Genomic DNA, 22,734 nt, shown 5'->3' on the forward strand with positions numbered 1-22,734 from the left:
ATCCTATGACTATCACTAAGTGTTTTACCTTATGATTCTTGATGAATATATTTTCTTTTCTTTATGTACACAGAGAGCATTTGCACCAAAGACTAATTCCTTATATGTCCAATCACACTTGGCCAATAAAGAATTCTATTCTATTCTGTCCTGTCCTGTTCTGTTCATCTTATATATAAGTTAATTTCTATCAAGTTGTTGGGCAAAGGAGCCACTTCCTCCTAATTGCACAATAGTTGACTTGGGCAAAAAAAAACAAAAAACCATCAGAATTGGGAAGTGGTTGAAAGAACGGGTAATTTGTATTGCAAATCAGGTTTACTGCAACAAAATGCAAGATTCTTTAGCTGAACAGCCTGGTTGAGTTTTGTGCCCATACAGAAGGAGGACCTATGTATGTTTTCTCAAAAATAATCTTCACCGCACTAAAATCCCCATTGATAGACATTAAATGGGCATTAAAATCCCCGTTTAAACATGATAATCTCTATGGGTTTGTTAGGAATTCCCAGTCAGGCAAGGAGGAGGAATCAAGTGAGGAGCTAGCCTCGAGTCATTGCACAGCAGTAAGGGACCAGCACTCACCCACCTCTCTAGGTTTTTTTTTTAGTATGTTGATATTAATATGTTAAAATAGATGGGTGTTATTTGTTTAAACTTAGAAAGAGTGTATTATATGTGGGTGGGTGTATTATATGGTTAAATTCTCTGTACTGAAAGAAAGTTGAGGTCCCCTTGGTTGTATTTGTTTGATGTATATTTTTGGGGTCATTTTTAACTTGTTTTGTCATTCCCTTTCCCTTTCTCCTTTACCTTAGTTTGCATTTTAATGTTTGATCTTGAAATCTAATAAAAACTCTCTCTCTCTCTCTCTCTCTCTCCCGCCTCCTATATACCGTTTTCTATTATCTGTCTTTATGCATCCATCTGTCCATTCATCCATCTACGATCTGTCTATCATCTACCATTTTCTATTATCCATCATCTGCCTGCCTGCCTGCCTGTCTGCCTGCCTACCTACCTACCTATCTATCTCCTTCCCTAATGTATGTACCATCTTTTTTGTTTAGCAATCTATCAATCTATCAGTGTCTCTATCATCTATCTATCTTATCATCTATATCTACTTTCCTTCGTTCCTTCGTTCCTTCCTACCTACCTACCTACTTACCTACCTATATCTATTTATCTATCTCCCTAATGTATGTACCATCTTTTTTATTTACCAATCTATCTATCAATCTTATCTATCTGTGTCTGTCTGTCTAACTATCTATCATCTATCTATCTTTTTATCTATATCTACTTTCCTTCCTACCTACTTACCTACCTACCTATAATTTATCTAACATTTTCTGCCTGCCTGCTCACTTGACCCCCCCCCATCGCTCTATCTATTTATCAAAAAGTATGTGAGGAATAGTGCTGGACATTTGACCCCAATTCCTGTTCCAAAGCCTTTGTTATAATTCCTAAGCTCCGTTGTCACGATCTGAGTGGCACTACTCACTCTAGGAAGCTCCTATTAGCTGCAATGGATGTTCTCCTTTGTGTTCTCTCCCTCCCTCTTTCACACACACACACACACACACACATACATACACACTCACACTCCTCCCTTCCCTCTGAGTAAGCCTGTAAGAGTTGGACAGGAAATTCTAGCCCTCTGGCTGGTGTGTTTCTCTCTCTCTGTGTGTACGTGTGGGTGGGCGGAGTGGTGCCCGCCAGATACAGGGAGTCCAAGCTGGATAAGAACTCTCGCATAGGGCTGTTCTCCGCAGCGGCTTAGCCATTTATAGTTTGATGCTTGGAACTCCCCCCGGGGGTGGGGAGGGGGTGGGGGCTTCTGCACAGTTCCTTCTGATGGACTCCATCATCCTGCAAGAGCAGTTAGTGGAAAAGCTGCTGTTACCTCGCACTCAAACTCACCGGAGTCCTTCTGCCAAACTGAAGGTACCAGGATGTCTTCTGCAGAGCGAGGACCAAACTGAAAAGGAGTAGGTGGGTGGGTGGGTGGGCAGAGGAGGGGGAAGAGAGAAGGGCAGCCCAGGAGAAGCATCCTCTTCCCACCTCAGACCCTTCCAAAGTGCAAGGGAAGAAAAGGTTCGGGACAAAAATGAGGGGTCCTTGGGGCTCTCTTAGCTTGGTGGTTTTCTTGCAGACGTTTCATGACCCAACGGAAGAACAACAAAGGTGATTGGGAGGCTGGAGGCTAAAACATATAAAGATAGGTTGCTGGAATTGGGTTTATATCTAGTTTGATGAAAAGAAGGACTGGGGGAGGCATGATAGCAGTCTTCCAAGATCTCAGAGGCTGCCCCAAAGAAGAGGGAGTCAAGCTATTCTTCAAAGCACCTGAAAGGCAGGACCAGAAGCAACGGATGGAAACCGATCAAGGAGAGAAGCAACTTAGAACTAAGGAGGAATTTCCTGAGAGAGAGAACAATTAATCAGTGGAACAACTTGCCTCCAGAAGTTGCGGATGCTCCATCACAGGAGGCTTTTAAAAAAAATGTTGGATAACCATTTGTCTGAAGTGGTGTAGGGTTTCCTGCCTAGGCAGGGGGTTGGACTAGAAGACCTCCAAGGTCCCTTCCAACTCTTGTTATTCTATTTCTAACTAAGTAACCTCATCAGTGCTAGAAGGGAGTGAAGTTTGCGGAGAGGAGGAAGAAGAGGCGGAAGTACTGTGGGGTCCTTGGTGTTCTCTGAACTTGGTAGTTGTCTTGCAGATGTTTCATGACCCAAACTAGCTAATATCATCAGTGCTAGATCATCATTTATGATGTTGTCTAGTTTCGGTCAAGAAAGGGTCTACCAGAAGGCAACCAAGCTCAGGGTGCACCAAGGACGCCTTATTTCAACTCTGAACTATGAATATACTCCTTTATTAGGTCAAAAACTGCTGATGGTTAGAATTGGCAAGGCAAATCGTAAGAGACAGTGATGGGTCAAGGTTATTTTGTGGTTTGCATTCATCGGTGGCTTTCTGTGGCTTTGGGAGGAACAAAAATTACTCACAAGGATTGATGGTTTGGGGAGATCTTCCAGGCTGCCCGAACAGAAGATTGAAGTGGATGTGGGTGAGGTGAGCAGATTTGTGCAAGGTAGAAATTAATCAGATAACAGATAGAGTTGGAAGGGACCTTGTAGGTCATCTAGTCCACACACACCCCACCCAAGCAGGAGACCCAACACCATTTCTGACAGATGGCAGTCCAATCTCTTCTTGAAAGCCTCCAGGGATGAAACTCCCACAATTTCCATGGGTTGATTGCTCTCACGGTCAAATAATTCCTCCTTATTTCCAGGTTAAATCTCTCCTTGTTCAGTTTCCATCCATTATTCCTTGTCTGGCCTACAGGCACTTTAGAACATAGCTTGACTCCTTCCTCCTCTCTGGGGCAGCTCCTCAAGGTAAATTGGCATTGCATCCTACGTTGGGGTTGTCCATGAGTTGCTTATGATCTAAAAGGTGAAGTTTGGGGTAAACTGGGAGCTGAAGTCCACCACATCTTAAAGTGGCTGAGGTTAAGAAACACCGTTTTGGAGGCTTGGGACTTGAGCACCCATAATTTTTAGCTAGGGTGGCCTTTGACGACGGGAATCAGACATATCAAGGGGGCACCAGATCGGCCAATGTCCATGTTGACATAAAATAAAATAAAATCTGTTGATTTCTTTTGGAGGCCACTGTGTACCAGCCTTGAAGGCAAAATGTATCCGAAAAAAGCTGATTACATTGCCATGGTTTGCAAAACTCTGCTTTTCCCTATAGTGGGCTTTCCCGTTGATATTTTTCTGGCGCTCTGCCGGAAAATAATCTTTCTGCTTTTTTTTTTTTTCCCCTGCTCTTCCTTTGAGAAGAAGCAATCGGGTCACGTTGCGTCTTTCTAATCGCGAAAGATTGCGTTCTGGAATGAGCTCCGTGGCCTAGATTTTTCTGCATTGTCCTAAGCATGCAACGAGGCTTTTTTCCCCCCCAATTTTGATTTGCATTGTTGTTGTGTAAATCCAGCTGGAGATTTTGGAAGCCGGAGGGGGGGGGCGCGTTGTTTAAGACTGTTGTGTGTGAACGAGGGCATCAACCCAACGCTCACTTCCTTTTGAGCAAACGCACGCAAAAAGGGGAAATGGCAAGTAGAAATTCAGATCAACGTTTGCGAGAGAAAAGAAAAATCTAAATTCTTTTTTATATACCTCGCCTGCACTGAAGTGATTCCAGGACAGGGGCAACTAACAAAATGAAGCCATTCTGGCTTTATTTGTTCTTGGTTCTTGTCCAGTAGGTTACTATACCCTTAACTAGGTTTTCAAGAAATTATGAAACCTCTGTTAGAGCCAGTTGCAAAATTACGGTATAACAGCTAGAAGGGACCTTGGAGGTCTTCTAGTCCAACCCCTGCTCAAGCAGGAGACCCTATACCAGGGGTGGGATTCAACCGGTGTTACAACTGCTTCGGTGAGGGTGCACCGGCTGCGTGTGCATGTGGAGAATTTGCGAAAAATTATCAGCTGTGCCACCCGGACAGCTGACAAGGGCTGCGCGCGGGTGTGCAGTGTTTGAAAATCCTCTTCTTTCCTGCTTTTTCAACCTCAACTGTGCCGTGCAAAGCAGCTGAGGTTGAAAAAAGCAGGAATTAAAGGCTAGCCAAGAGCCCGGACGGTTGGATGGGCCAAACAGACGACCAGAAGGTCATTGCAGCAAATCATTTCGGTGTCAGCTGCTCTACGGAGCTACCAGTTCTATAGAACCAGGCCGGGAACAAGATGTAAAGAAACAGGACTTATTCAGAGATAATGGGTAAAAATATAACTGAAAAAGAGATTCTGCAAAGGTACATAAGATTGTATTGTTATACTTGTATTAGAAATAATGTTAGAAAATTGGAACAACATATGATTATAAAATGGGATAAAATACTCAGTGTAATCCAGTCTCTTCTTGAAAACCTCCAGTGATGGGGCTCCCACAACTTCTGGAGGTGAGCTGTTCCACTGATGAGTTGTCCGGTTATCCTTGAGTTAGTGGGAACTATGAATGGTGGGCCCAGAGCTTGTTTTCCAATGAAATAGACGTTTTGTTGGAATCTTCTTTTGGTTCCTGGGTTGATGGAAAGGACTAGCATACCCAAGTGCAAATTGTTTAGTGGCTTCCAGTCTCATTTTTTAAGGTTCATCTTCTTCAACCTGGTGGCTTTGAAGCTTGGTGAGCTTTAGCTGTCCTCATCCCAGCCAATACACGAATTGGAAACATGGAGGATGTTACCTAACATAGTTGGGGAAGGAAAGGAGCTGTCTCCTTAACTCTCTTTGGCTTCCAACTAGCATCTGATCACCGTCCAGTAGTGAGTTTCCCAATCTGGGCAGTTTCCAGATGTGAGGACTTCAACTCCCAGAATTCTCCAGCCACTGTGGCCATTACTGGGAGTTGAAGATACCTAGGATGGAAAATAGAAACCTAGTTTGGTCTAGTGGTTAAGGCACCAGGCTAGAAAGCAGGAGACTCTTTGACCTAGTTTCTCTTTAGCCATGAAAGCTGGCTGGGTGACTTTGGGCCAATCACCAGGAGGTGGTGAGTTCTAGTCCTGCCTTAACCATGAAATCCAGATGGGTGACTTTGGGCCAATCACCAGGAGACTGAGAGTTCTAGTCCTGCCTTAACCATGAAATCCAGATGGGTGACTTTGGGCCAATCACCAGGAGACTGAGAGTTCTAGTCCTGCCTTAGACATGAAAGCTGACAGGGTGATTTTGGGCCAATCACCAGGAGACTGTGAGTTCTAGTCCTGCCTTAAGCCTGAAACCCATCTGGGTGACTTTGGGATCAGTCCTCCTTGTTCAGCCCAAACCACCTCACAGGATTGGGATTGTGAGAAAAAATAGCAGGAGGAAAGCATATTAGGTATGTTCGCTGCCTGGAGTGAATGATAAAGGCTGGGTACGAATTAATAAATAAATACTATTCTGGTGCCACTGACCAGCAATGTATCTCCAACTTTAGTGTCCTCTCCTTTCGACATTTGATCTGAAGGGCCTGCCTTTGTCTCTTGAGGGGGCTGTTATTCAATGGAGAGGCAAAATTAGGAGTACCCACTCTGCTCCAGCCTCAATTCTCTTTCCATGAATGGAGATCTTCTTGGCCAATGGGTCCAGAGGTGGTATTCAGCCGGTTCTGACCAGTTCTGGAGAACCAATAGCGGAAATTTTGAGTAGTTTTGGAGAGCAGGTAAATACCACCTCTGACTGGCCCCGCCAACCCCATCTCTTCTCTGCCTCCCATTGAGTCCCAATTGATTGGTTGGGTCTTCTTTGGTTGCCCTGCACAGGAGAATGGAGCTGGAAAGCAGGTTAGTGGGGTGGGGAGGGAGGGGGATTTTGCAGTATATCCTTCCCCTGCCATGCCCACCAAGCCATGCCCACCAAACCACGCCCACAGAACCGGTAGTTAAAAAAAAAAAGAATCTCACCACTGAATGGGTTGTATCTCCTATAAGACCCAATCTAACCTCCCAACTCAACTTGGGAGTAGCCAACCTCAAGAGTTGACGTGATTGTTGTGCAAACTAGAAGGTCTTTTTTTTTCCTTTCTCGTTCTCTCCTTTTTTTCTCTCTCTCCAGTCTGACCCATGGCTGCTTATCTCCCCTTCTCAGGACCACGAGAAGCAGTATGTGGGCTTTGCCACTCTGCCCAACCAGGTCCATCGGAAATCGGTGAAGAAGGGCTTCGATTTCACCCTCATGGTGGCAGGTGAATGAACCTCTCATTTAGGACCTTTTCTTAAAAGTATGGGAGTGGCTCTACCGAGATGGGTTTTGAGCTTCCTGGCATAACAGTTCTGGGATGGACGAAGCATTCCGGCTTGGTAGATCTTCCAAGGTCATCCAAAATCAATTAGGAATGGTCAGCCAAGGTTCTTACTTGTGAATAGCTTGTATGTTAAATCTCATCCTGGCTAGAGGTGGACCAACTGTGGTTATCCAGGGGTAGATGCTGTTTAATCTCCTTCCTTCCCTCCTTCCTTCCTTCCTTCATCCCTCCCTCCCTCCCATTCTCTTCCCTCCCTCCCACCATTCTCTCTTCTCTCCCCCCCCTCCTTCCCACCATTCTCTCTTCTCTTCTCTTCTCTTCTCTTCTCTTCTCTTCTCTTCTCTTCTCCTCTCTTCTCTCTCTTTCTCTTCTCTTCCTTCCCTTCCCCCTTCCCTTCCCTTCCCTTCCCTCCTTCCCCCTTCCTTTCTTGTCTTGTCTTCTATTCCCTTCCCTTCCCTTCCCTTCCTTCCCACCCTTCCTTCCTTGTCTTGTCTTCTCTTCCTTCCCTTCCCTTCCCTTCCCTTCTCTTCTCTCTCTCTTCCTTCCCACCATTCCCTCTTCCCTTCCCTTCCCTTATCTCCTCTCCTCTTCCCCTCCCTGAGAATGGAGATTAAAAACTAGACTGGAATATTGTCTCTCTCCAAGGACAGATTGTTCTAAATAAGAATATCAGGTACAGAGAGAAAGTGTCAGTTCTGCTATGGCATTTCTGAAGATTCAAGACTCGTTCCAAGTTTTTTTGTTTTTGTTTAAAAGAATTGTTTGATTTTGTTGTTGTTCTTTTAGGAGAATCTGGTCTGGGCAAATCAACCTTGGTGAACAGCCTCTTTCTGACGGATCTCTACAAAGACCGAAAACTTCTCAACGCTGAGGGTAATTCCCCACCATGTAAATTGAAATTGAAACCTATATTGTCCTTGATTTTGATTGATTGACCTGTGCCATCAAGTCCTTGTTGACTGTTGTCAATCACACAGATTTTTCTCTATGAATATCCTGTCCATTCTTGGTAAAAGTACAGTAGTAACCCTAACCCTCGCCCACAGAGGAAATGGCAATAAAGAAAATATTAGAATGCACCAAAATGGACAGGTAAATGATGGAAATTAAAGACAAAGGCGAAACAAAGTATTACCTAATATGGGACCCAGGGTACAATTGGCTAGACAACAGATGCAAAAGTTAGAAAATGGATGACGGAAGAGAATCAACAATAGAGTGGTCAATGTCTGGAATACTCTACCCGACTCTGTAGTCTCTTCCCCAAACCCCAAAAACTTTAACCTTAGACTGTCTACTATTGACCTCACCCCTTTCCTAAGAGGTCTATAGGGCGTGCATAAGCGCACCAACGTGCCTGCCGTCCCTGTCCTATTGTTTCTCTTATTCTTTTATTTTTCTTATATGTACCCATTTCATGTATTCACAACTATGTATACAGTTATACTTATTATCTTGCAAACAATTGGCAAATCAAATAAATAAATAAAAATAAATAAAACAAATTAGGAACAAATACAGATATTAAAGCTATATAAAAGGATACGTATTGTAAGCAATATTGGTACTAGATTGTACATAATTGCAAATCAAAATATATAGAGTGATAAATCTATAGAGAAGTATGTTATAACTATGGGTACAATAGATATAAGTAGGTTGTATAATAGCAAGCTTTTATTCTTTTTTCTATGTATGAAAAGAGAAAAACAGTCGTAACTAGGATGTATAACAACATGTATATTTTTAAAAGGTGCTGATACAACCAGCATATCGTTGTTGCAAAATTGAAATTGCAATGTAAAATTTAGGAAAATGCGCAATAGAAATATTTTTAAAAAGTATAGAAGATGGTTTACCATTGTCTTGGCACTAACTTAGCCAACACCCAGACTGGGGCAAATGGTTGGGCCCACAGGGCCATGCTAACGTCACCCCTGGGGAAATGGGTCACCTGGGGCAGGCGAGCCACAGGTGTCCCTGGAGGGCCAGCCAGGTTGAACACCCGCGATGGGTTGGGCAGAATGGGGTGTAGTGGACACGGTTATGTGGCCTTCGCCAACTGTTGTTAGACCTGCCAAGGCTACCCAACACATTGGCTAATTCGGAGGAAAGGGAGAGCAGATGCAACCTGGGGTTGACTTGACCCCTGAGCTGGGACTTGGAGAGGATCACGGCGCTAACCTACCTCCATTGTTGTTTTTCCTTGGTCTTTATCTCTTAAGAAAGAATAAATCAGACAGTAGAGATCGTGAAGCATACTGTGGACATCGAAGAGAAAGGGGTCAAGCTGAAGCTGACAATAGTGGACACGCCAGGCTTTGGAGATGCTGTCAACAACTCAGATTGGTGAGTCCTACCTTCTCTTTGTTCGAATTTGTACAAAACTTAGTTAGGGGGGCTGGATTAGAAGACCTCCAAGTTCCCTTCCGGCTCATTTTATTTTGTTCTGTTCTGTTCTCTGCTATTATATTCTATTCATTTTCTCCTATTCTATTTTATTCTACTCTATTCTTTATTGTATTCAATTCATTTTCTCCTATTCTATTCTGCTCTACTCTATTCTTTATTCTATTCTATTCATTTTCTCCTATTCTATTCTATTCTATTCTATTCTATTCTATTCTATTCTACTCTACTCTATTCTTTATTGTATTGTATTCTATTCATTTTCTCCTGTTCTATTCTACTCTACTCTATTCTTTATTCTATTCATTTTCTCCTATTCTATTCTACTCTATTCTTTATTCTATTCTATTCATTTTCTCCTATTCTATTCTATTCTATTCTATTCTATTCTATTCTATTCTATTCTATTCTATTCTATTCTATTCTATTCTATTCTACTGTACTCTATTTTTTATTGTATTCTTTATTGTATTCTATTCTATTCTATTGTGTATTGTATTGTATTATATCCTATTCTATTCTATTCTGGCTCAGTTGTGATCATAAGTCAAGGACTACATGTATTTATTTTATGCTGGGAACTATAATTGCTTTCATTTCCCTTGTTTGTTACTACTGTCCAGTTGGAAGCCGATCACCGACTACATCGATCAGCAGTTTGAACAGTACTTCCGGGATGAGAGTGGCCTCAACCGGAAGAATATCCAAGACAATCGAGTTCACTGTTGCCTCTATTTCATCTCGCCGTTTGGACACGGGTAAGGCCGAGATCCAACAGTTACGGCCATTTTGTTTGGAAGTGAGTGTTGATGCCACCTCTACAGCTGTTATGCTATAGGACTTGGTAACTTCAACACTTGTGGACTTCAGCTCCCAGAATTCCTCAGTCAACCATGCTGCCTGAACTGAGGAATTCTGGGAGTTGAAGTCCACAAGTTTCAAAAGTTGCCAAGGTTGGAGACCTCTGCTGTAGGAGAAAACCAGGCTGAGTCTGAGGGCGGGGTCAAATGCACCATCAGCTTGGAGTCTCTACGCCTCCATAAAAGACCTAGGTCCCATCTCCCTTGAAATCCTTTGACTCTTATCTGGCACCAATTTGCCTTGACCGTTAGTCCTTTAGATTGATGTGTGTAGGAAGCATGGAAATCGAGAAGAATATTAGTAGCCCAGGGTTGAAATGAGGAGCCCTTGGTGCCCTCTGAGCTTGGTTCTTTTCTTGCAGACGTTTCATGGCCCAAACTAGGTAACATCATCACTGCTAGAAAGGGAGGAGGTTTGGGAGGAGGAAGGAGGGTGGAGAGGGAAGGAGGAGGACTGTGGGGTCCTTGGTGCTCTCTGAGCTTGGTTGTTTTCTTGTAGATGTTGACGCAACTAGGTAACGTCATCAGTGCTAGTCATTGTTTGGGTAATTAATTGACCCAAAGAAAGAAAGAAAATAACCAAGCTCAGAGAGCACCAGGACCCCACAATCGTAGTCCTCCTCTCCTCTTCTCCTTCTTCTCCTCCTTCTCCTCCTATTCCTTTCTCTCTTCTCCTCCTCCTCTCCTTCTCTCCTCTCCTTTTCCTTCTCCTTCTCTTCCTCCTTCTCTTCCTCATCCTCCTCTCCTTTTCTCCTCCTCCTTCTTCTCTCCCTCTCTCTCCTCTCTTTCCTTTTCTCCTCTCTCCTTATCTTCCTCCTTCTTCTCTCCTCTCTCTTTTCTCCTTCTCCTATTTCTCCTCCTCTTCTCTTTCCTCCTCCTCCTCCTCCTTTTCTGCTCCTCCTTCTCTCTTCTCTCCTTTTCTCCTTTTCCTTTCTTCTCCCTTCCTCTTCTCCCTCTTTCTCCCTCTTCCTCCTCTCCTCCTTCTGCTCCTCTTTCTCCTTCTTTTCTCCTCTCCTCTCCTTTTCTCCTTCTCCTTATCTTCCTCCTCCTTCTCTTCTCTTCCTCCTTCTCTCCTTTCTCCTCTCCTTTTCTGCTCCTCCTCTCTCTCTCCTCTCTTTTTCTCCTTCTCCTTATCTTCTCCTCCTCCTCCTTTCTCCTCTCCTTTTCTGCTCCTCCTTCTTCTCTCCTCTCTTTTTCTCCTTCTCCTTATCTTCTCCTCCTTCTCCTCTTCCTCCTCTCCTTTTCTGCTCCTCCTTCTTCTCTCCTCTCCTCTCTTTTTCTCCTTCTCCTTATCTCCTCCTCCTTCTCTTCCTCCTCCTCCTCCTCCTCCTCCTTCTTTTCTCCCTTTCTCCTCTTCCTCCTTCCTCCTTCCCCTTTTCTCTTCCTCCTCCTCCCCCCCCTCTCCTCTCCTTTTCTCCTCCTCCTTCTCCTCCTTCAAATCCCGTTCCTTTCTGGCGAAGAGACTAGCACTGTGGATGTTACCTACTTTGGGTAATGAAACATCTGTAAAAAAAAAAACCAACCAAGCTAACAGAACATCAAGGACCCCTCCTAGGTAGCATGAAAGAAACTATTCATATTTTTTTAAACTCTGTCCTTGTTCTTGAACCTGACATTAGCTTTCGCCTTGTTGCTTCCCCGTCTCGTTTTGGAATTCGACTGGGAGGGAATTTATCTAGTACCCCATCTAGCTTCGTTTCTGAGAAGCCAACCATGTTGGATTGAGATGTTGCCTTTTTTTGCCCCCCTTTTGCGTTGCAGATTAAGGCCGGTTGATGTGGAATTCATGAAGGCGCTCCATGAAAAAGTGAATATTGTTCCCCTCATTGCGAAAGCCGACTGCCTTGTTCCCTCTGAGATCAAGAAGCTAAAAGAACGGGTGGGCAGAAAAATTGCTTATTTCCAAGGGTTTTTAAAATTTATTTATTTTATTTATTTATGTCCCGCCTTATATGATTTGTATAAAGAACTCAAGGTGGCAAACTTACTAATATTCCTTCCTCCTCTTATTTTCCCCACAACAACAGCCCTGTGAGGTGGGCTGGGCTGAAAAAGAGGAATTGGCGGAAAGTCACCCAGTTGGCTTTCATGTCCAAGGCGGGATTAGAACTCGGCGTCTCCTGGTGATTGGCCCAAACTCACCCAGTTAGCTTTCATGCCTAAGGCAGGACTAGAACTCTCAGTCTCCTGGTGATTGGCCCAAAGTCACCCACCTGGATTTTATGGCTAAGGTGGGACTAGAACTCACCATCTCCTAGTGATTGTACCCAGCTGGCTTTCATGCCTTAGTCAGGACTACAACTCCCAGTGTCTTGCTGATTGGCCCAAAGCCATCCAGATGGCTTACATGCCTTAGCCAGGACTACAACTCCCAAAGTCACTCAGCTGGTTTTTATGTCCAAGACTGGACTGGAACATACTGTCTCCTGGTTTCTAGTCTGGTACCTTAACCAATAGACCAAATTGGCTAGTAGATTATCAGGTAGGGTTATCTTGTGGGTCACTCCAAAATCATTAGGTGTAGTAATAAAAGTAGAGGTTTAATTTAGGCATTCACCCCTTGTGATTTCTCAAGAGAAATCCACGTAGGAAATTGTTTTCAGACTGGGTAGCTGTATTTCCGCCTCTCCCTATGGACAGTGATGTAGTTCATCCTGCCAAAAAGTAAATAAAACAACTATCTAAGACTTCAGACAACCTTAAAAATGTCTCTTTGCCAAACCAAACCGCGTTTTCATGTCATTGTGCCTGGAGGGACAACAATAGCAATAGCACTTAGACTTATATACAGCTCCACGGTGCTTTATAGCATCCTCTCAGCAGTTTACAAATGTCAGCCTCTTGCCCCCAACCATCTGGGTCCTCATGTTACCCACCTCGGAAGGATGGAAGGCTGAATCAACCTCGAGCTGGTCAGGATCGAACTGCTGGCTGTCGGCAGAATTAGCCTGCAATACTGCATTCCAGCCACTGCGCCACCACGTCTCTTTGCCTGCACAACAGGCAAAGAATACATTGCGATACAGGACGGTGTAATATTGATTTGAACGGTTGCATTTTTTGTCAGATCCGGGAAGAGATTGATAAGTTCGGAATTAAAGTTTACCAGTTTCCCGAATGTGACTCTGATGAAGATGAAGATTTCAAGCAACAAGACAGAGAACTGAAGGTGAGCAAAACAACCTAATTCTGGGACTCAAGTCTGGGTTAAATTACTTGACTTATAATTGGTTGCTTAGCAACTATTCAAAGTTACAACCTCGTGGAAAAATAGAGTTATGATCTAGTTCCAAAATTCCCACGGTCAGGCTCCGTTACGGTCATATCTCAAGGACTACCTGCGTCCTGTCACTCAGGATGGCACGCAACGATCCCTTAGCCTTAAGAGTTTTTCAGACAGTTGCAGCAATCTATGTCCTGGTGAAGAAAAATTGAGAGAATGAGATAATTAGGGGAGGGAAGCTTTATCAAAACTGGGGCCGAGGGTTACTGATGGCTGTGTCTGAAAAATCAGCCAAAATTGGATTTGCAATTTGATTCGATCCAATTAAGGACATCTGAACCGAATGGTTGAATCAGAAGGATTTGATAGATGGATAGAAAATACCGGAGAATACTTTATTGGCCAAGTGTGATTGGACACACAAGGAATTTGTCTTGTTGTAAATACTCTCAGTATACATAAAAGAAAAGCTACATTCGTCAAGAGTCAAGAATCATAACTTACAACACTTAATGATAGTCATAGGGTACAATCAGCAATCAAATCATACTAGGAAAGAGTCAGTATAAATCGTAAGGATACAAGCGCCAAAGTTACAGTCCTACAATCACAAGTGGGAGGGGATGAGGGATAGGAACGATGAGAAGACTAATAGTAATAGTAGTGCAGACTTTGTAATAGTTGGGCAGTGTTGAGGGAATTATTTGTGTAGCAGAGTGATGGCTTTCGGGGGAAAAAACTCCCCTTGTGTCTAGTGGTTCTGGTGCGCAGTGCTCTATAGCATCGTTTTGAGGGTAAGAGTTGAAACAGTTTATGTCCGGGATGTGAGGAGTCTGTAAATATTTTCACAGCCCTCTTTTTGACTTGTGCAGTATACAGGTCCTCGATTGAAGGCAGGTTGGTAGTAATTATTTTTTTCTGCAGTCCTAATTATCCTCTGAAGTCTGTGCCTGTCCTGTTGGGTTGCAGAGCCAAACCAGACAGTTATAGAGGTGCATTGATTTGAATTTCCCAATTTGCTTGGGGAAAACGTAAATACTTCTCAATTCTCAATTCTCAAGAGGGAGTCAAGCTATTCTCCAAAGCCCCTGAGGGCAGGACAAGAAGTAATGGATGGAAAATAATCAAGGAGAGAAGCAACCTAGAACCCAGGAGGGATTTCCTGACAGTCAGAACAATTAATCAGTGGAATGGCTTGCCTTCAGAAGTTGTGGGATCTCCAACGCTGGAGGTTTTTAAGAAGAGATTGATAGTCATTGTCTGAAATGGTATAGGCCAGGGTCTCTGCTCAAGCAGGGAATTGGACTAGAAGACCTCCAAGGTCCCTTCCAACTCTATTATACTTTTAATACTTCTTTTGGAAAACAATGACCTGAATAGATGCAGAAGTATCCAATCTGGGACTTATTCAATTTGGAAATTAATCCAAATTTGGGATTCCATGGGATTGGAAATAACAGATTAACAGAGTTGGGGGTGGACCTTGTAGGTCATCTAGTCTAAGACCATTTCTGACAGATAGCAATCCAGTCTCTTGAAAGCCTCCAGTGATGAAGCTCCCTTTTGCTTCCCTTTTGATCAACACGAGTTTTTAACCGACATCAATAAACATGTGACGTTTGTTGCCCCAAATGTGCCCAATGTTTGCTGCCTGTTCAGAAGCGAGATCAGCCCGGTTAAACTTTCAACCAGGTCCACCTTGTAACCTTGTCTGGATTGGGCATCCAGGGAAGGCAACCTCTCTTGGTTGTGGTTCACCTGACTTCTCATAACATTTTGTGTTTGCACCAGGAGAGTGCGCCCTTTGCGGTCATTGGTAGCAACACGGTGGTGGAAGCCAAGGGGCAGAGGGTCCGAGGAAGACTCTACCCTTGGGGCATTGTGGAAGGTAAGCTGCCTTGTTGACTTCAACACCAACTCTAGAAGCTCACAAGCTCTGTTGAACTATTTTCTTTGAAATCTAAGTGAAACTTTCAGGTTTGGAAGCAGTGAAGCTCTGAAGGCCAAAACAGCGTGAAAGTTTTAGGAGTTATGAATTTCTGAAGTGGTCAGTTTAGGGTTAGATCCAATGCTGGTTGATCTCGGCATATTCCAGTCAGACTAGTAGATGTTCCCAGTTGTCCTTTCAGAGATATGGTGTCAACTCATAAAATATTTCTATGGTCTTTTTAGAGTTGCCAACAGAAAGGGAGGGGGAAGCAGTGCGGCAGCTTTCAAAACCGAAAGTGCATTCCATAAATGTTTTCAAAGAGAGTAACTAGGTGACTGAGGTTTCTGCCGCCGCAAAATTCTAACTGGAGAGCCTGATTGATGACTCTGGGCTACGGATGTGTCCCATTGGAGAATATGAATTATGATACACCCAGGAAGTGGGGGGAAAACCAGGGTCAAGGGTGACAATGAATGATGTGTCTCAGAGTCGGCTACACCCAGGCAGTGCCAGCATGTTAACTCCCAATAAATTATTTTTGGGAAGTTTGGCTCGAGACTCACGATTTAAATGGGGGTAACTGCCGGAATCCTGACATATGGACTGTTGATGGATGGAGATCTATCATAGAGATAACATTGAGCGCTAAATGAGATCTCTTTCTTCATTGACTCTGTGTCTTTCCAAATGATTGGTGGACTCTCTTTAATTTATTGATGGGTTGGGTTGTTCATACCACCCAATTCCAAAAGGATGTCTTTCTCCTTCCCTAGTGGAGAACCAAGGACACTGTGACTTTGTGAAGCTACGAAACATGCTGATCCGAACCCACATGCACGACCTGAAAGACGTGACGTGCGACGTCCATTATGAGAACTATCGAGCACAGTGCATCCAACAGATGACCAGGTGACTTTCCTGACCCATCAGATCAGGAAGAAAGGAGAAGGAGGAGAAGGAAAAGGACTGCGGTCCTTGGTGCTCTCTGAGCTTGGCTCTTTTCTTGCAGATGTTTCATGACACAATTAGGTAACGTCATCAGTGTTAGTCATTGTTTGGGTCATGAAATATCTGCAAGAAAACAACTAAAGCTCATAGAGCACCAAGGACTCCACAGTCCTCCTCATTCTCCTCTTCCTTCTTCTCCCTCTCCTCCTTTCCTCCTCCCTTTCGCACTCCTCCTCCTCCATTCCTTTCTCCTCCTCCTCCTCCTCCTCCTTCTCCTTCTTCCCCCTCTACCTCTCCTCCTTTCCTTTCTCCACCTCCTCCTCCTCCTCCTCCTTCTCCTTCCTCCCCTCCTCCTCTCCATTCCTTTCTCCTTCTTCTCCTTCTCCTTCTTCTCCTTCTTCTTCTTCTCCCTCTCCCTCTCCTCCTTTCCTCCTCCTCCACCCTTCCTCCTCCTCCCATTCCTCCTCCTCCTCCTTCTCCTCCATTCCTTTCTCTTCTTCTCCTTCTTCTTCCCTTCTCTCTCCTCTCCTCCTTTCCTCCTCCTCCACCTCTTCCTCCTCCTCCCTTTCCCACTCCTCTTCCTCCTCCTCCTCCATTCCTTTCTCCTTCTTCTCCTTCTCCTTCTTCTCCTTCTCCTTCTCCCTTTCCCACTCCTCCTCCTCCTCCATTCCTTTTCCTCCTCCTCCTCCATTCCTTTTTCCTCCTCCTCCTCCATTCCTTTCTCATTCTCCTTCTTCTCCTTCTCTCTCCTTCCTCCTCCTCCTTCCCTTTCCTCCTCCTCCATTCTTTTCCTCCTCCTCCTCCTCCTCCTTCCCTCCTCCTCCTCCTCCTCCCCCTTCCTTTTCCTCCTCCTCCTCCTCCTCCTCTTCCTCTTCTCCTCCTCCTCCTCCTCCTCCACCACCAGCACCACCACCATCACCAAATCCCATTCCTTTCTAGAGAAGAGAAGAACTGAGGCCAATTTACAGAAGTTAAGTGTTATTCCTCCTTTTCAGCAAACTGACTCAGGACAACCGCATCGAAAGTCCCATTCCCATCTTGCCGCTTCCAACCCCGGATGCCGAAACAGAGAAGCTGATCAAGATGAAGGACGAAGAGGTAAGCTGCTGAAGATGCTGTTAAAGTCTTAAATGTGGGTAGTCCTTGAGAGTGGCGACCATCACGGAACCTGCCCGTGATGATCGTAAGTCACGACTCTTTGCCTCCATAAAAGGGAAGATCTACAGCTCAGGATTGAACTGTAGAGTCCCTGATGCTCTCTGAGCTGACTGGTTTGCTTGCAGATGTTTCCCAACTAGCTATTAGCCATCCACGATGGTGATTAGCATAACACATAGAAATTAACCCCAGGTAAACGCTATTCAAAAGAGATATTGGAAAAGCTAAGAAGGAAAGCTAGAGACCAGAACAGGTCTTCTCCAGCAACCAGATAAGCAAGGATTAACACCAGACAAACCATCAAGCAGAAAACAATGCCCTCATCAAGGAACGAATAAGGAGAACGCAACATCCCAATCCACAACAGCGGAGCAATGAACTTTATGTAAATGTATTTAAACAGGGAGCAAACCCCACACTCCCTAGCGCTGATGATGTTACCTAGTCAGGTGATGAAACATGTCCAAGCAAACCACCACGCTCAGAGGTGGACACCCATAACCGATTTGCCCTCATTTGATTTGGATTTTCAGTTGATTCAGCCAATCTTCAGTTTCTCCATCTGGACGGAATCGACCAAGTGGCTCTTCAAAGGATCTGATTGGAGGATGCGGTTCAATTTTGCGATGCGGTTCTGGCAAACCAAGCATCGATCCTACTGCCTGTGAACCCAAAGGTGCTTTAATTTTTTTCCCTTTCTGGTTTTCCTTGGAAGACGTTTCGCTTCTACATCCAAGAAGCTTCAGATCGGAGCTGAAGCAGCTTTTCTTGGACGAGAAGCGAAACGCCTTCAAAAGAAAAACCAGAAAGTCCAGTTGCCTCTTGGGGAAAAAAAAAAAAAAGCACCTTTGGGACAACCAGGACTTGGAGGACTGAAAATCTCCATAGATACTGTCTGTGAATCAAATTCCCCAAATGTATTTTTCCTTTTTTTGCACTTCCTTAAGGAGAGCAACAGACTAGGATAGTGTGATGACCCAAAGGGGCGTGGCACAAAGACAACACAGCAGGGGTGAGATTGTACAGGTTCGCACCTATTCGCTAGAACCGGCTGTTAACATTCTAAGCAGTTCGGAGAACCGGTTGTTAGAAGAAATCACTGGCCTAATCCTGTAAGGAAGGCAGGAAGGAAACATTCTGGTGTTGCTTACAGAAACTGCCTCTCCATTAACCCTTATTACATTCTTGCCAGGACTAGACTTCCTGTCTCAGGAACTTCTCTGGAGTTTTATTTTCCCCTCGCTTTGCTGGTACTTTGCTTGTGTGGAGTGACCATTCAAAGTTACAATGGCACTGAAAAAAGTGACTTATGACTATTTTTCACACTTACGACTGTTGCAGCATCCCCATAGTCATGAGAGGCCAGGCGAGGAGATGCGTGCCTCGATGTGAGTGATATTGAGTTGGCCACACCCAACCAATAACATGACCACCAAGCCATGTCCACGCAATCACATGACCACCAAGCCACGCCCACCACCTAAGCCACGCCCACAGAACCGATTGTTAACATTTTTGAATCCCACCCCTGCAACACAGTCAAACAAGCAAGAAGAGTCCCTTTCATTATCTCCAACTTTGCCCCCAATGTCGGCCTCCCCTTCCGAATCGGATTCTGACAGGGGCACGACAGATTGTGTTGGCGAACCTTTTTGGCACCGAGTGCCGAAATGGAAGCGCCGGAAACTGGAAGAGCAGCTCCACGGTGTGCATGCTCGTGCCAGGAAGCTGAGCTTCCGGTTTCTGGCGCTCCCCCTCGTATGAAGAGCTGCTGGCCGGCGTGCATGCATGCACTGCAGCGCAAAAGAGCAACGGGCGACGGCTGGCGTGCCCATAGAAACGGCTCGGCGTGCCACTTCCGGCATGCACGCCATGAGGTCCACCATCACGGGACTAGGAGATGATTGGGAGGGCTTATCCTCCAGCCGAAACCCTCAACGTTTGTGGTCTTCCTTTATTTATTTATTTTTAAACAACAACAACAAAAAACGGTGACAACCCCCTCCTCCCCTCTTCCCCTCCTCTCCCTTTCCTTTATCTCGCCGCAGCTGCGAAGAATGCAGGAGATGCTACAGAAAATGCAACAGCAAATTCAAGAGCAGTGAGGAGGAGCCAGGACGAAGAGAGCGACTGTGTGTGTGGGTGTGGGTGTGTGTGTGTGTGTGTGTGTGTGTGTCTGTGCACACCATGGGGGTCCATCCTGCCTTGGAAAAACGCCTTCGGGAAACTTTTTCTTACGATCCCAATGCGCGAAACGAGAAGGATGTGAGCGAGAAGCACCAACGCACCTTCTCCCTCCAAGGCTGATGGTCTTGCAAGATGCCTCAAGATGGGAAGAAGATACCCCCCGTGCCCCTCGGTTCTCTGACAGCATCCTAGTATTTAAACGAAAATTTCTGCCGGGGGTGGGCGGGGGGGCAGCGGCATATGAAGTGTGAGGACTTTATGAACGTGCACGTCAATGTTTACGACTAACTACGGTGCTGTGATTTTCCTCCTCCTCCTCTTCCTCGCCTTCTTTTCCATTCCTCCCCTTCCCCTTTCTTAACACCTGCCCTTTTTGTTGGGGTAGGGTGGGGCGGATGATGACCTTCTTTCGCATATCTGAACAAAACGTTGGTGGGACTTCCTGGGCAGATTTGATTTGGCTTGGAGAACTTTTGATTCCCCCGCCTAATTTGAGATAAGGAGCAGAAAGTTGACTGTGCTGAGGTCAAGGTGTTCATTGGAAGGTTCCCGGTTGATTCTCCACCCTGCTCTAATTCTCTTGAGAAATACTTTCTGGACAGGGTGGAGGAAGCTGTGGACTAAATTTTGTGGGTCAGAATGCAAAGTTTTGTGCATCAAGACTCAGAGTGCAACATTTGGAGAGTCTTTAGGTGGCCTATCTCTCCCTAGTTGGCTGAATTTTCCAAGCTTTGCACCTGTACTTTAAGATTTTGCCTTGTCTTTGCATGCAAATCTATATTTCCCTTCTTGCTGAACACAGATAAAAACGGGATCCATCGTTAAAGATCTATGTCGATTCCTAAGCTGCTTGGTGGATTCTTTGCAGGGTGTCCCAATTTCCACTGAGCAGGAACAAAACCTGAACCCAAAGTTTCTTTTGGGGGGCTCCCTTGAAGTTCAGTTTTTCTTTCAATGCAAAAATACTTCCCTGTATGAGAAGCTTGGTTTGTTGGTGCATTGTGGGTTTTGTAGTCTTCCCCCTCCAAATAATTTTATGAAGAAGCTTAAATTAAATAAAAGCAAGCACCAAGGGTAAGGAATACAAAGAGCAAAACATGAAAAGAAACCAAGTGAGCCAAAGAAAGGGGGGAAAAAAGAAAGAGTAACTTCCCCATCACCCCAGCAAGTAAAAAAATTAAATTAATTCATAGCTTATCAGCCTCTCAAATACAACCTCACCTCTCTCCTCCTTCCCCTTAATTCATTAAGAAAGAAACTCAGTGCAGAAAAGAAAGGAAAAACAGAAAAAGAATAACTGCCCCATCATCCTAGCAAGTTAAAAATAAAATTAACAGCCTGTCAGCATCTCTAAATATAACCTAATCTCCCCCTCTCCATAGTTCAACTCTTAAGGGCGGAAAAGTAAAACCAGAACAAAGTTATTAAGCTTCATCCGATGTTCCTTGCCAGCCAAAAAAAAAAAAATCCAACAAGGGAATTCAATTTGAATTCTTTTCTTCCATGGCTGTGCAATCCAGAAAGTGAAGCAGCTGCTTTGAAAGGTTGCCAAGAGGCTGTGTTAATCTCCCTACATCCCTGAACGTCCCATTTTGCTTTAAATCTGAAATACTAGGAACTTTCTCTCCTTCCTCCTATTCTCCCCCCGCCTTTTTTTTCCCTTGCTAACCTGGTGCTGCAAAGCCTTTTCTTGGCTTTCTGTTTTTGTTGTGTGTGTGTGTATATGTGTGTGTGTGTGTCGTTTTTAAAGCAAGAGGAAATGATAACACTTCAGCCTGTTGAATTGAGATAAAGATCCCCTCTCTATACCCAGCAATGCACATACCCAGCTGGATGCTTTTTTAAAAAAAAAAACCGTAGTTTTGTGCCCTCTTGACAAAAGATACACTTATTTTTCCTCACACCAACTAACTACTCTAAAATAAGAAAGTAAGGCACTCATACTCCCACACCTTCACCAAACTGTGTTACACTCGGCATTTCACAATGTTCCCCCCCAAAAAAATCCAAATATAATTTGATTCCCTTGTCGGTCCACCCAAAATGCCATCAATAACAAGACTTCCCGTCTCTTTAGAAGTTAAAATTCGTCTTTTTTGGGGGGGAGGTTTCTGAGCTGCTCTAAAATTCACATTTTTTTCCTTTGGTGTGAAAGAAAGCGAAGTGGTTCTCAGCCCAGTCCCCCAAGTTGGCAGCTGTAATCATGGTTTAAAACCGGCTTGGTTGCCAATTCAACCCAAGGTATTTGGTTAGAAGAAGGCTAAGCTGGAGACTTCAGGGAGTTGAAGTCCACGCTTCTTCTCCAAGCTGCCAAGGTTAAAGGAACCCTGGTTGAAACCCAAATCGTACAAAAACTGCATCAGTGTGTGTGTATCTTTCTGTGTGTGTGTGTGAGTCCCTAGGTACGTTGCGCTTTCAAGGGGAGTGTGTATGAAGCCTAACTCTGTGCTTATGTGCTGATGTGCACCCAGGATTTCCTGGCCCCACTTCGCATGCCTTTATTTATTGGTTTTCCTAGAAAGAAAGTGTCGTGGTGGGGGATATTCTTCGTGGCATGGATGGTTTGTGGGGGGAGGCTGCTCCTTCCCCAGCCCCCACCCCATGGGACCTCTCCCTTCCATTCCAAATTCTGACTCTGCCTTCTGTCGCGTTGCGTCTGGCTTTCCTCGGTGCATCGTTCCGATTTTTGTAAATATTCGGTGGGATATTTCGTCGTGGTGATGCGAGACCTTTTAAAATATATCTGTTTTATTAAAAATGAGGATGGCGATTGGAATATATTAATATAATGTTTGCTACGACCTTGAACAGATCGAAAGAAGTAAAGGAGAAAAAGCGGAAAACGAGTTGCATCTGGAGAACTGATTTTTTTATTTTTTTAATGTTGCCTTTCAAATGCAATTGGGAGAAAAACTCACAACGCCTTCAGCAAAGCAGAAGGAGAAAAGAATGGGTGGGGATCGTGGTCTATTCCTGTTGGTGCCCCATCCTTTTAGGGGATAGAATGGTCATTCGTATGAAAAGTTTCACGATGAAGAACTTGGGGTTTACAGGTAGCCCTTAGACTTGTATACCGCTTCTCAGAACTTTACAGGCCTCTCTAAGCGGTTTTATAGAGTCAGCCTCTTGCCCCACAACCCTCTGGGTCCTCGTTTTACCAACTTCGGAAGGATGGAAGGCTGAGTCAACCTTGAGCCAGTCAGGATTG

At 44.6% G+C, this 22,734-nt stretch overlaps 1 protein-coding gene across 2 annotated transcripts; it reads left to right on the forward strand.

The window, feature by feature from the left end:
- The first annotated feature begins 1,622 nt into the window (after window positions 1-1,622).
- Window positions 1,623-20,785, forward strand: SEPTIN5 (septin 5). Of its 2 annotated transcripts, none has more exons than XM_026686379.2 (11): window positions 1,623-1,953; window positions 6,655-6,751; window positions 7,598-7,684; window positions 9,037-9,160; window positions 9,844-9,978; window positions 11,842-11,959; window positions 13,148-13,249; window positions 15,095-15,191; window positions 16,007-16,142; window positions 17,177-17,279; window positions 19,388-20,785. In XM_026686379.2, the coding sequence occupies exons 1-11, from the start codon at window positions 1,804-1,806 to the stop codon at window positions 19,442-19,444; spliced, it is 1,206 nt and encodes a 401-aa protein (XP_026542164.2). In that variant the 5' UTR covers window positions 1,623-1,803; the 3' UTR covers window positions 19,445-20,785. The 2 variants fall into 2 exon arrangements, with proteins under 2 accessions (XP_026542164.2, XP_087798969.1); XM_087942843.1 differs by having other exon boundaries at window positions 1,719-1,953; window positions 6,622-6,751.
- Window positions 20,786-22,734: the final 1,949 nt, after the last annotated feature.

The sequence above is a fragment of the Notechis scutatus genome, chromosome 13 (assembly GCF_049901735.1).
Source record: "Notechis scutatus isolate UNSWTSFEM ecotype Mainland chromosome 13, rNotScu1.2, whole genome shotgun sequence".
NCBI classification, from domain to species: Eukaryota; Metazoa; Chordata; class Lepidosauria; order Squamata; family Elapidae; genus Notechis; species Notechis scutatus.

Bases quoted from the DNA above. Each gene is read 5' to 3' on its own strand.
- SEPTIN5 (XM_087942843.1), top strand. From the start codon at position 1,804: ATGCTTGGAACTCCCCCCGGGGGTGGGGAGGGGGTGGGGGCTTCTGCA. The intron at 7,685-9,036 runs GTAATTCCCCAC...TTATCTCTTAAG, and splicing joins AAAACTTCTCAACGCTGAGG to AAAGAATAAATCAGACAGTA. The intron at 16,143-17,176 runs GTGACTTTCCTG...CCTCCTTTTCAG, and splicing joins TGCATCCAACAGATGACCAG to CAAACTGACTCAGGACAACC.